The sequence below is a fragment of the Macrotis lagotis genome, chromosome X (genome assembly GCF_037893015.1).
Source record: "Macrotis lagotis isolate mMagLag1 chromosome X, bilby.v1.9.chrom.fasta, whole genome shotgun sequence".
NCBI classification, from domain to species: domain Eukaryota; kingdom Metazoa; phylum Chordata; class Mammalia; order Peramelemorphia; family Peramelidae; genus Macrotis; species Macrotis lagotis.
This window is the reverse complement of record NC_133666.1, coordinates 532,853,206-532,868,050: the sequence shown is the minus strand read 5'-3', so window position 1 is coordinate 532,868,050 and position 14,845 is coordinate 532,853,206. Positions and strand designations below refer to the sequence as shown.

At 36.0% G+C, this 14,845-nt stretch overlaps 1 protein-coding gene across 3 annotated transcripts in view; it reads right to left on the bottom strand.

Annotated features, from left to right (window-relative positions):
- Positions 1-14,845, bottom strand: part of SLC22A23 (solute carrier family 22 member 23) — a 263,993-nt gene that overhangs the window by 191,147 nt on the left and 58,001 nt on the right. For all 3 annotated transcript variants that reach the window (XM_074208810.1, XM_074208811.1, XM_074208809.1), the window contains exon 3: positions 7,818-7,972. In XM_074208810.1, the coding sequence (XP_074064911.1) occupies positions 7,818-7,972 (155 nt within the window). The remainder of the gene's footprint in view (positions 1-7,817; positions 7,973-14,845) is intronic.

Here is a 14,845-nt window from a genome sequence, read left to right as displayed (position 1 = left end):
CTGGTGACTCAAACTTAATAAATTCAAAGCTGATTTTATCATTTTACCTCTATATCTATCTTATCCTTTTTCCAACTTCTCCATTTCTGTCAACCAAGTTTTGATTCTTCCTTTTCCCTCATCATTAATATCTCATCCTTTGACAAGTCCTACTCATATCTCTATGTCTCCTATATCCATCCCTTTTTCAATGTTCTTTTCACTATTCAGTTCATTAATTGAATATTAGTTTAGTTTCCTAAATGTCCCCTCTCTTTCCATTCTCTTTTCACTCCAAATCCATCTTTCACACTGCTGCCAAAATAATCTTTCTAATATTTTAAAATTCTAAAAGTATAAATTAAGTCTGATATTTTCTTAATTGATAGAAACAGATTTTTCTAATTTAACTATGATTTTTAGAATGCCAATATGCCTGTTAACAAACTTAGTTATAGTTTTCCCTTTGATATCTCTGTGTTCAATGTATCTTCAAGGTAATTTGTAGATATTACTTACATCCACTGGTTAAGTGTAGACTTCAGAGTCAATTAAAGCCTTTTGTCTCTATCTTTCCTTGGCCTATATTGAGAATTCTGTTCTCATCAAATACAAATGATTTTTCTTTATATTCATCAGAGAAAGATTCTATTATATGTTTTAAGTGTATTTCTAGAGAGCTATATAATTGGTGAGTCATTCATGCACATAAAGTGATTAATATGATTTTTGGCTCCAATCCCTTTCTATCCTTGAAGTCATACATAGGCATCACCCTTTTCCTATGTGGATTTACTTCTTCTGCTAGGTCTCCTTATTTTTATTTTTTTATTTTACTTTTTTAGGTTTTTGCAAGGCAATGGGGTTAAGTGGCTTGCCCAAGACCACACAGGTAGGTAATTATTAAGTGCCTGAGGCCACATTTGAACTCAGGTACTCCTGACTCCAGGGCTGGTGCTCTCTATTCACTGCACCACCTAGCCACCCCTAGGTCTCCTTACTTTTAAACTTTTTATTCTGTGTAATTTAGGAAACAAAAATATTTATTATGTAACATACATTAAAATATTACTCCTGGGGCGGCTAGATGGCGCAGTGGATCAAACACTGGCCTTCGAGTCAGGAGGACCTGAGTTCAAATCTGACCTCAGATACTTAATAATTACCTAGCTGTGTGGCCTTGGGCAAGCCACTTAACCCCACTGCCTTGCAAAAAGCAAAAAAAAAAAAAAAATACTCCTAAATTTTTCTTTTCTTGCTTTCAGGGGTTATATGTGGAGGGTATCAGGGTTAAGTGATTTGCCTAGGGTCACACAGGTAGTAAGTGACTGAGTCTGGATTTGAATTCAGGTCTTCCTGATTCCAGGTCTGGTGATCTACTCACTGTACCCCCTGGTTGTTCCTACTTCTAAATTTTGTAGAATCATGTTATGTCTTGGTGAATGTGGAAAATGGTTCTGCAGTATTATTATTATTATCATCATTATTATCCTTTTTGTTCCTTGAAGGCAGATTTTGTTTCCTTTTTTGTCTGTGCCCCCAAAATCTAAAACCAACAAGTACACAGTAAGCACCTAATAAGTGCTTAATGACGATGGTGATAATCTACCAAGCTGAAAGTGTTGTCTCTTCAGAACAAAGTCTAATTTCTCTTCTAAAATTGGTGAGTTTTATTAGGGGGAAAACCCAATAAGGTTGCACAACACTGTTATTTATGCAATTGTAATGGATTTTTTTTAAAGGAACATATAATAAAATGTGAGGTGATGGGAATGGGAAAATGAGGTCACAAAACAAATCATCTGCATATTAAAATCTTTAGAGGTAGCTTCAGGGAGTCTCTGGCAGCATAAGTGTTAAACTGAAAGGGGAACACTGCCCCTCCTATGTAAATTCCTATTCAGCTTGTCAGTTCAGTCAATGCTCAGCTATCTAATTTTGTGGGGCAATCACCAACTTAGTCACCTGTGAAATTACGGATCGTTCCATGATTGTGGGTAAATCTATCCAATCACTTGGACTGGTTGAGCTAAAGGAAGATTATTAGAATGAGGACATGAGATATTTTGAAATCATTTTCATTAAGCATTTCTGTTTCATCTTTGTTCTCCAGAAAATGTTTATTCATTAAACTGAGGTATCAGCCATGACCATCATCTCGGTACATTTTTCTTAATGTATCAAATTATTCTGAACTAGAGAAAAAGAACTGCAAGGAACAAAAGAAAAAACATTTCCATTCAAAATTATAGACTCCTTTTATATTGATTTTTTCAGGTTTTTGTTATTTCTCAGGAGGCAATGCATTTTCCCTTCCCTTGTTTTTTCTCCCAAAATGACTGCTACAGTTCCTAGTTTATAAAATTCACAGCATAATACCTTCCCCACCACTCTATGAGGGAGGTCTGGTAAGTATTAGCACCTCAGTTTTAAAGATGAAGCAAAATGATTAGCCAAAGGTCACATAGTTAGAAAGTGGTAGGGTTAAGACTTTTTTAACCCAGGTCTCCTGACACTGAATCCAGTGCTTTTCCCATTTGTTTTTTGCCTCTGTGACTAAGATATTATGAAATCCTCAGTGTGGGAGTGGGGGAAGGTAGAGAAGAGATTCACAAATACTGCTAGCTTTGTCTCACTCTGCAGCAGCTATCTAAACTACAAAGTTTCACTTCTCCAGCATCTTTAGACTATTTTCATAGCAAATAAGGAAATGTGTTCTTTTCCTTATCACCAAGATCAAAAGACTCTATAGTTCCCTTCCTCTAGTGGAGTTAAAGAAGTTCCCTTCTAATCTTCTTTAGTGCAGAAGAGAAAAGATAGAATTAAGTCCCAAATATTTGTCCATTGTATTTAAACACTTCAAAGTCTAACATGATGGTCCCAAAAGGCACTAAGATGAACCACTCTCATTGAACTACATAAAAATCATCAGCTTTATTTTCTCTATTGTACTTGTTAAAGTATACTTGTATGTGAAAGATTCCAAAGGCAAAATATGTTAGCAATCTCAGTTTCAAGTCCTAATTCACAAAGATGTCATATGTCATCTTCCGGTAATATGGGGGGAAAAAAGTTGAAAATGACTTCATCTGAATGTATAAATCCAGGATTGGATCTCTGCCTCTGTCTCTCTCCACAAACAATTACATGCCTGCATACACATTTGTGTATGCATACATGTGTATGTGTGTATTATTTGCATATAAACATATTTATGGAAAGGTGTTCTTTTCCTTATCAAGATCAAGTGGTTTTAGGGACACACACACACACACACACACACACACACAGGAAAATGAATGATTCCATATAGATATCTCTATGTTTGCTATATATTCACATGTATATTTATTATACATTTATAATTTTATGTAAACACACACATGTAGATGTGTGTGTGGGCATCCCTTACAAATAACTCAAGGAAATCAATAACATGTCTGAGCTAGAAAGAAACCTTAGAGATAGATCATAGAAACCTATAGACCACTTCTTAAAAATGACTTTTTGAAATGCATAAAATAGAAGCACAAAGAAAACCAATTATCCTAAAATACAGTTATTTGAAGAGCTCCTATGAGCAAACTCTCCACATTCTTAGGAAACCCATCATGCTTTTAGATGACCAATTGTTAAATAGATTTTCCTTTATATAAAGCCTACAATTTTCTTCTTTGCAGTCTATATCCATTGCCTCTTGGTCTACTCTCTGGGGCCAAGCAAGTTGAATTGAACTCTTCTTTCAGGCTACAGTCTCTGCTACATTCCCGAATTTATCCAAGATCAAACAGAGAGGCATAGTGAAGTCTCCTGACTCATCTCATGTTGGGTTTCCCCACTACTTTGGCACTGTCTTTAAACCTCTCCTCTTCACAAATCCTACAGGAGATTTTATTTATAAAAACAGACATTCTTTTCTGCTTTAACATCAAAGGCAGTTCCCAGATCATTTTGCAGGCTGTATTCCAAAATTGTGCAAGTCTTTTCTGCCTTTGATTTTCCCAACAGAAATAAAGTTTATAGTGCTAAGGACCTCCATCCAGTCTTCAAATGCTCATTTAGTCCCTTGACCATGAAATGGTCTTGCCAGTTTAAGTGAAGGGATGCTGTGGAAAGTTACCAGTCTCACTTTCTTCTCTGGAGTCATCCAGGTTCAGTGGTCAGATATGAGGACAACCAGAGATGACCCTGGATACAGTGGAGACCTTGACTTTTTAAAGCTAGGTCTTTCTCAGGTCAGTTTGACTGATTCAACATCCATTCAGTTATTAAGATTAGGTAAGAGACAGATAAGGCAAAGAGACCAAGAATGAATGACCAAGCCCCCCCCCCCATTGTTATCTCTCATGTTATCTCAGTGATTTAGGCAGATGAAAAAGAAAAGATGAAAAGAAAAGAGTCTCTTTTGCATGTCCAAAAAAAAAATAAGCATTCTGAGAGGAGAAGACCCTCAAGGTTTCTGGCTAAAACAGAAACAATTGCTCTTTAAATTCACTCTGAACCAATCAGAGTCCAAACAGTGGCTAAGTGGGCTTGGCCTGAGACCCACAATTGGCCAATCAAGGACAGCCATAGTGATTTGGTCCTGGAGCCTATAAATATCAGTAGCAGCCCTTCAGCTGGAGAATATTTAGAGGAAAGTCAATGGTTGGGTTTTCTGAAAAATCCCCTATGTTTTATTATCTTCAAGATAAAGGCCTATAGTTCTTTCAGCTCCTCCTGAAATAGACTCAAAGCAACTAGCCATCCTGGTCATCCTCCATCTTATCAATGTTCTTCATAATGAAAAGAACTGAACACAGTATCCCAGAAAAGGTCTAACCAAAACAGAACAAAACTTTGTTCCCAGATCACATCCTTCTTTCCCTCTTTTTTTTATTTTTGGACTATAGCAATGGTTTCAATACTATATGGAATTCCCAGGATGTAAACTTACTCTATCAATGAAGATAAGTATTTGTGAGACTTGAGAAGTTAAGTGATTTGCTCAGGATCATACAGTCTAATCAGAGGCAAGACTTTAACTCAGGTCTTCTGAACTTGTCCTTCATTCAATATGGCATATAAGTCGCTAAATACAACCTAAGATTACATTAGTTTTTGGGGCTACCAAAGAGCACTGTTGACTTATATTTACATTGTGGATTTGTTATTTTTTAAAAACCTCAAGTCTATTTTTTTCTAAGTGAAATGCTGATTGGTCATGTCTCTCCTATTTTGTATTTGTAAAGTTGTCCTTTTGAATTTAAATATAAGATAAACATTTCTCTCTATTAAATTCCATCTTCAGAATTAGCCTTACTTTTTATTCTGTTAATATCTTTTTTTGCACATAGATTCTGTTATTTAGTTAAAGTTTGTTATCCCTCCAAGCTCCTTGGTCATCTACAAAAGTAATTATCATTCTATCACTTTTATCTAAATCACTGATAAAAATGTTAATTTGCATTGGGCCAAGCACAGATCTTTATGGTCTTCGGGTGGAGTCAATTTCTCCTTCTAACCATCTTTCTTAATTTCTATGGATCCCATAAGATTTGCATGCCCATAACTACAAACTATTGCTTCTGAACAACACTGCAAATTTTCCTTTCTGGTCAACTGTGAAAGAAAACATCATTTTAGCTTCTCCTTTCTTTGAAGCAAGTAAACAACCCTTTGGGAACTTTGGGATTTTACTGTGAGAAATCCAAAGAGCAATGGAAAACAGAGTTCTAAAAAGTTTCCTTCTATGTCTTCTCCCTTACAGGGAAAATATAATGGTGGGGTCAAAATATAATGGTGGGGTCAAAGAAATATGCAATACACATTTTCCACTTGCAAATGGAAGGCTCATCATGAAAGAGCAGCCCGGTATCATCCCAGGGGCTAGATAAGAGAACAATGGAGTTTTAGTTAGGAGATCCAGACAGGAATCTGGTCCATATTTGTGAAGGAAAAGAAAAGATAATTTGATGAAAATAGATTAACCTTAATCCTACCTGCTTTTGTCTTATTCACTGTTACTTTTAAGAATCAAATAAGAAAAGGAAAGGGTAAAAACATCACTTGTACAAAAATATTCATAGCAGCCCTGTTTGTGGTGGCAAAGAATTGGAATTTGAGTGAATGTCCATTAATTGGGGAATGGCTGAACAAATTGTGTTATATGTATGTTATGGAACACCATTGTTCTATTAGAAACTAAGAGGGATGGGAATTCAGAGAAACCTGGAAGGATTTGCATCAATTGACACTGAGTGAAATAAGCAGAACCAGAAGAACATTGTACACCCTAACAGCAACATGAGATTGATGATCAATCTTAATGACTTGCTCATTTCATCAGTGCAACAAACAGGGACAATTTTATGGTATCTGTAATGGAGAATTCCATCTGTATCCAAAGAAAGAATTGTAGAATTTAAACAAAGACCAAAGACTATTACCTTTAATTAAAAAAAAAAGGTATCTTATTATGTAATTTTGCTATCTTTTATATTTTATTTTTTCCTTAAGGATATGATTTCTTTCATACTACTTTCTGTGAGGGGTGGGGGAAGGAAGTGAGATTGGGGGAACAATTGTAAAATTCAAAAAACAGTTTAAGAAAGAATAAAATAAGAGTAAAACCTAACTATATTGCTGTGCTCTACTAAGAAATGCCTCCCTTATAGCCTATTAACACAATAACTTTTGCCAACCTTTCTTTCCAAAATGCTGTTTATTCTGCTGCCAGGTCTACCATATATTCTCTGCCTTGACTCACTATTCCAAAACTTCATCTCCTCTCTTCTCCTATCTATCTACCATGTTAATTACTCTTGCCTGATATTCAGGGATGAGTTCAAGGCTCACTGAAATTTACAATGCAACTTTGCCCTCTAAATGTACCTGTGCCATACAATCTCTTTTTTCTGACTTGATTCTGATGTAACTTATTTTTCCTCACAATTTTTGAGGTGAAGGCTGAAGATGGCATACTCTTCTCCTGCCTCTCTTAGGAATAGCTTAAACAGACTTTCATTTCCTTTTTGCTGCTTGGAGAATCTTAAATAAACTTTCATTTGCCACTTGTTTCTCAGAGAATCTCTTCTCCACCTCCCTTTTAAACAAAAGTTTCAAGCAAGCAAGACTAAACACCCAGATGAATGAGATTTTTTTGAAAATTCTGATCTATTCTTGCAACAAAAGTTATATCCAATGACATTTAGAAAAATGAGAAAAACTTTACAGGGGAAAAAAACACATGAAAGAAAAGTCCAAGAGGCAATCAATCAGATTTGTCACTCTATCTTTCAGTTCTTTGTTGTGTTACAGCTTATAACTCATGTCCAAACAATTCCAGAAACTTATATAGACACATGAGGAAGTGGAAATATGAGATATTGAACAATCTCAATGAGAAGGGCTGTCAAAAATAAATCAAGAGTGAAGTCCTAAGCATGTACCATCTAATACTGTACATGATTTCTAACAACTTAAATCCAGAAGTGTTTTTAATACTGAGTCCAAAGACAGTAAGGGAAATTGAGTCTGCATCCTTAAACCTCATGTGTTTTGGTTGTGTGAGCTAACTCCAAATCTTCCAGATAAAGGGGCAGTATCCCCATTTGTTTTTTATTTGCTGAAGTCCCTGTTAAAGGAAAAAAAAAACAAACAAGCAAACAGCTATTAGCTCCTGAAGCCTTAACCCATAGTTAAAAGGCAGGATGTTTTTTTTTGAATCTCCTAAAGCAACTCCTTTCTAAGACAAGAGCATGTGTGCTCATTGCCTAACACTAAACTCTTTTACTAAAACTACTTCCTTAGCACATCTCATTTACTTTTCACTATAGGTTTGGAAAATTGGTACTTACTCAGTGCATACAAGGTAAGGATTATTCCAGCCAGGCAAAATCCTTCAAAAAACCTGAGTGTGCTGAACATTGTCACATTTACTGAAAGCGCTACAGTCAGCCCAAAGATCAGAATGAATATGATGGAAAAGAGTAGCACTGGCCTCCGTCCAACCCTGAAAAAAAAAAACCATGACTATCATTATAGCTCATGTGATAAGAGATGCCCAAAATAAAAGTTGCACAAAAATCTCATAGAATTACATAATAATAATAACAATAACAATAATAATAATGTATATATGCCATTTTAAGATTTTGCTGTTTTTCAGTTGTGTCCGCCTCTTTGTGGCCCTGTCTGGGGGTTTCTCTGGCACAGATCCGAGAGTGGCTTGCCATTTCCTTCTCCAGCTCATCTTACCAGATCATCCAGCTCATCATGAGTAAATGGCAGGATCACACTACTAGAGTATCTGAGGTTGGATCTGAACTCACATTTCCTGACTTCAAACCAGGAGCTCTATTCACTGTGCCATTTAGCTGCCCGTTTTAAGGTTGATAGTGTATATTGACATTATGTCCCTTGATCCTCATGATGAACCCTGTGAGGTAGATAGTTCTGCTTATCTTTCTTTTTATACAACAAGAATGAAAATTCCAACACTCAGAGCCTGACTTGCCCAGGTTTGCCCAACTAGCAGGTATCAGAAATAGAATTTGAGTCTCTAAGACTCTAAACCCAGAGATTTACTATATTGTCTTTCAAGAAAATCTAATATCAATGAACAAATTTTTAAAAATACATTTACTGTATGTCTGAGATTATGCTAAGCACTGGGGAGCTAAGGACAAAAATCAAAATTTCCCTGCCACAAAAGAGCTCATTCTGAGGAGAGACCACATATCTGTGTAAGAATGTATAAAATATGCACAAGATCTATGTAAGGTAATGGATAGAGAAGGATCAGGAGGAGGAAACCTAGTGGCTGGGGGGAGGGAGGAAATCAGGATGGGCTTCAAATAAAAAGTTGTACTTGATCTGACTTTTGAAGGAAACTTGGGATTCTGAGAAGTGGACGAGTCTCATTCAGTATACAGTCATTTTACAGATAAGGCTGACAGATCTGGAGAAGTTATATAATTTGCCAAGACACAAAACCAGCAAGTAGATGAACTGGAGCTAGAATCCAGGTCCCTAGAGTCATCAAGTGCTCTTTACATTATTAAGAGAAATGGTTTAATTTCTTCTTCTGCTTTATATGGTACTACAGCAAAGTTAATAACTCTTCAAACATAAACTTTGACACACCCTTGTGCCATATGACTTGAGAAAAGAAATGAACCTTGGACTGAGCTTAAAGTCAACAAGTGTACAAACTGGGGGCCGCCCCCTGAGTATAGCTTATTCATTTCTTAAGAGTTAGTTTGGCTTAACTCAGTGCCTATTTGCATTTCTGAGATATCTGAGATCCCCTTCATAGACTTTTTGCTTTCAAATTAAAAATAAATGAAGGGGGCAGCTAGGTGGTGCAGTGGATAAAGCACTGGCCCTGGAGTCAGGAGTACCTGGGTTCAAATCCGGTCTCAGACACTTAATAATTACTCTCAGACACTTAATAATAGCTGTGTGGCCTTGGGCAAGCCACTTAACCCCATTTGCCTTGCAAAAAAAATAAATAAATGAAGAACTACTGAAGAAATACTACTTGAGATCTCAGTTTACTGAGAATAATACAACATTCACTTTTCAGTCAGTAAACCTTTATAAAACACCTACTGTTTACCAGAAACTTTGCTAAGTGGTGGGAATACCAAAAATGGGGCAAAAGACAGTCTCTGCCCTGCAGGAGTTCACAATCTAATATACTTTCTACTTAGGGATCATCATGAAAATCAGATGGAATAAATGTGGCCAGAGAATTTTGTAACTTGAGAATTTCATGTTATTTAAAGTCACTTTCTTAGAGCTATTACTTCGATGATAAGGATAATTCCTTCACTAAAACAGATTATAATGCTTCCAGGCTACCTCATCCTATAATATTCTTGACCATATTTTCCAAACATATTCCCTGGGAGATAGGGGAAAAATGCCGATGTGAATGGGGGTTAGTAACTTCTTTTCTTTTAGTATTTGAGATATACCAACCAGTGTCTGTTTGTTACATCTGCCACAAGCCTAGATCATCTCCTTTTGCTGGTCACACACACACACACACACACACACACACACACACACACACACACACACACACACACACACACACACACACACACACAGACTGGCTTCATTTTTCATTCCTTGAAATGATAGTCGTGAGAGGATCATGAAGCCAGCTTGCTATGCTGGTCACTTCTGAGCTATTAAAATTCTTCCTAAAATGCAGCACCCAGAATTAAATAAAATAATATGGAAGTGATCAGATTGAGGCCATCACCATCCTATTTCTGGGTGCTATGCCTCTCAGTGTAGCCTAAATTGACATTGGCTTTCTTGGCCAACATAGCTTATCCTTGACTCATAGGGAGCTGATAAACACTGAAACCAGTCCTCCAATCTTTTTTCAGACAAAAATAGCTGTCTAACTATACTCACCTTTCCCATCCTATTCTTGTGAAGTAGATTTTTTGAACCTAATTATTATGTTTTACACCTATTCCTATTGAATTAGCTGATTAGATTCAGTCTAGTGTTCTAGCCTGTCAAAATCTCTTTGAATCCTACTCAGTCTTCCTAAGCCTTAGTTATCCCTTCCTGCTTTGTTTCATCTGCAAATTTTATAAGCATACCAACTATTGTATTTTTAAGCCTTTTATCTCCATAGAATAAAAAAAAACCTGGTCTCCATTAAAGAAATTTCTGGTAGAAAGAAAGGGCATTTTAAGAGACACAGGGTCTTTTCCTGAAATACCCAAGGCTGTCACTGAAGGTAAGCCTGTTTTCATTGTTTTAGAATGTATCTAAGGAGTGGTCCTAATGGTGATAGACTGAATAAGAAGAGATGCAATTAATCTTTCAACTCCCAAACCTTCCAAATTCTCCCTGGAGAAGGTGGGAGAGAAGAGAGTAGGGTACTATTATAAAACCCTGTCTAAGCTTTCTAAGAAGCTTTTTCCTGGAAGCTAATGAGTGAGGATTATAGGGCATTTTCACAGACTGTTCCTCCTCATCTCTACCTCCAGGCTTCCCAGTCTTTCTTCAACTTCAACTTCCTTCAACTTCCAACAAAATCTCACTTTCTTACAGAGCTTTCCAGATCTTTCTTAATTCTGGTAACTTCTCTCTGTTGATTATAGCATTTTATATTTATCCTGTTTGTCTGAACATGTTTGTATTTGTGAACCAATTGAGAACAGGGATCGTCTTTTGCCTTTCTTTGTAACCCCCACTGCTTAGCAGTGTCTGGCACATAGAAGGATCTTAATAAATGTTCACTGACTCATTGACAGGAAGAATATATCTTGACTTCACATGCTTCCTTCAACTCTATCACTGGCACCCCTGACTAAGCTAATTCTGTAGGACTGATCATTTCCTTCATCTTTAAATACAATTCTTTTTCTCCACACTGTCCTAAGATTCCCAGATGTCAATTTGGAGCTGAGCCTCATTATGCCTGCCATGTGTCATTTTTATTGTCATTTGGATTATTTATAATTTTAATGCTTCTGATTTGCTGCCATAATATCATAAGGAAAAATTCTAGCTAAAAAGGATAGACTTTTATTTATTTATTTATTTTAGTTTTTGCAAGTGGCTTGCTTGCCTGTGGCCACACAGCTAGGTAATTATTAAGTGTCTGAGGCCGAATTTGAACTCAGGTGCTCCTCACTCCAGGGCTGGTGCTCTTATCCACTGTACCACCTAGCCGCCCCCAAAAGGATAGACTTTTACAGTATCAGGCTAGCTTGTATTTAACCTCTAGTTGAATGTAAAGTACTTGAGAGAAATATGAACAGAAAAACTTATATTAACCTTTATTAAATGCCAACTGTGCAAAGCTCTTATGTGCTAGGGATGAGGAGAAACACACACACACACACACACACACACACACACACACAGAGTTTGTTGAATAGAATTATAACCAAAGATAAAGCTCCTTTCTATTTCAAATACCATATCATCTAGGTAGCTAAAAGAATTTTAGTCTCTGTCTAATGACTAGCCAGTAAGGCAAGAGTTGCCCTAGAAAGAAGATCCATAATGTTTAAAAATTTCATTTGGAACATTGGAATATAGTGACTAGTAGCTCATTACCATCCAAGTGACCACTTTAGGTCAATTGATTAGAACACCACTTTAATGAGGCCAAAGTTGTCCATTCAGTCTGTGTGCTGGTCAATTAACTTCTCTGTCTGCATCCTTATCCTTGGCTGGCTGCCGGGGTTACAAGGCAGACAGAGCTAGTAAGTACAAATGGTTTAATATTAATCCATTCTAGTAATGGTGAAATGATTCTCAGTATGTAATCCTGTGGGGGGGGGGGGGGGCAAATACTTTTTCCACAGAAGATAACAACAAATTAAATACCCCAGATATATATTTCTGTGTTTCCTATGGTCTTATCTTTCTTCACACTTGTTCTATTCTCCCAGGCCTATCACAACATAGGTTGGGCTACAGTAAGAAATGATTCATTTGAATCATTTTGGATCTATTCCAATCAGAATTAAAAATTAATTTGCTATATTACATAAATCATATAGGGATAATTAGATTAGATATGTATTATCATAGGTCTTTATAGTGGGCCTCAAACTAGATGTAATGTTCACTATTTGTTTATGAAACTCACTTGCACAATCACAAGAACGGTGACAACGATATCTTCATACTGTTTTACTCAAACTCCATGTCCAACTCAGCAAGGTGGAATTCTTTGGAATTGTTTCTTGATTCTTTGGAAAGTCCTTCAATTTATTTTTATAGCTCCAAAACAATTTCTTGTCCAACATGAGTACATGGTCATCTTATCACTATTCAATGAAGATGCCTCATGTTTCACCCAGCTGGGCACCACCATGTCTCCCACCCCCCTGATGTCAATTTTGGCCCTTAAGAGCAAGGTCTTTCAACCAATGAGTCTGTATTTTAACTGCCCTTTTTGTATATTTGGATATCAAACCCTATAAAAAAAACCAGGTCCTGGGACAAGGGGTATCTCAGATCATGAGGAAAATCTGAGGCCCACTTCATTAGATGGGGCCATAGCCCCTTTAATTAAGCACCATTGATTCAGAACTCTGTCACAGTGTTTTTTCTTGCAGATTGGATAATTACAATCCCCAGTCTGTTCTGAGAATTAAGAAGTATCTATTGCTTTTAAAATATATTGTCAAGTATATTGATTTCATTCATGAAAAACAATCATTTAAAAAATAACTCATTATTTTGTACATTACTATATAGTAGTATTAAATAAAGTACAGTGAATAGAGCATTTGTCTTGGGTTTGGGAAGACTTATATTCAAGAAGACTTCTCTGTTTGACACTGGGCAAATCACTAACTTTTCTGAATCTATTTCCTCATCTCTAAAATGTAGATAATTATAATGCCCATTTCATAAGGATGCTGAAAGGATCAAATGAAATATTGTATGTAAACTACTTTGCAATGTGAATTATTACTATTATTAGAGAAGTTTGGTCCAAAACTGAACATAGAAAAAAAATTTATTATTTAAATGCACAATGTAACAGAGGCCTCTTTCTCACAGACACAATCTTCAGACTACTTTACAAATAGCCACAAAAACCAAATAAAGGTTCTTGGCACATTTGAGCAGCAGTGACATCTGTGGTTTTTCTTTTTTCTTTATATACTGTTCTTTTTAATTAAGCAATGTTTAACTTGGGAATAAAATCAAAAAGGGTTGAACTCAAAAAGCACAGCATCCAAACTCAACTAGGGAAAGGTGAGCAGTTTCTCAGAAAGTCAGAATTCAAATAAGCTCTGCTCATTTATGCCCTCACATTTTGCCAAGAGAAGCAAAGATTTTCTCAAAGTAGAAGAGGACACAAAGAGATTTAAGTTACACTATTAGATTTTTGATCTGTCTTGCAAAGGGAAGCCAGGTTTATTTGTCCTTCTATTTTCTTCAGAGTGTATAGCACTGTATCACTCCAAAATCTCATTCAAATGAACAATAAACATTTAATGAGCACAAAAATGTCTGAATTATAGTATAAGACCCTAATTCAAGGGTTTTAAATTTGGGGGTGGGGAGGAGGTGCCTGTAAACTTAAAAAAATTTTTCATAACTGTATTTCAATATAATTAATTTCTTAGCATTCCTATGTATTCATTAATTAATTCTTCATTTATTTTTATTTTAAAAACATTCTGAGAAGGAATCATAACAGACTATCAAAGTAGTCCAGAACACCAGAAAAGCTAATAAAAATCTTTGCTTTATAGGCACAATGAAAGAAACAAATTTATGTTTTACATGTGGGGGGAAATCCAAATCACAAATGTTAGAGACAAGTCCTGAACCAGACATCATGGCATAGATAAAGAATACCTAGCTGTGTGAAATTGGACTGATTGCTAATAGTCTCACTGAACCTATTAAACATCATATATAAAACAAAAATATCCACGTTGAAATTACCTGCCTTTTGGGTCTTGGGAGGAAAAGTGCTTTGTAACTAATTATAAGCTGATCCCAGAACGACTCCATCATAAAATTCCACATCTTCAATTGATATTTTTCTTTCCCAAAGCAAACATTTCTTTTTTTTTTTTTTTGGCTTGGGAACAAGCACAAAGTGAAAACAAAGTCTCCTCCAAGTGTTTCTAGAAAGCAGGGTGCCTTATGTCTTTTTCAGCATGACTTCCCATCTTCCTAACCCCTTTCTTTAGGGGTTACTAACAAGTACATGAATAATTAAGAGAATAGGACTTGTTATCACTTTAGAATAGAGGTTCTTAACCTGGGGTCTGAACTGTTTTTGAAAAATACATTTTGAAAACTGTATTTTAACATAATTCATTTTTGTGAAAATCCTAAGTATTTTATTTTTTGCATATAAAAACATAAT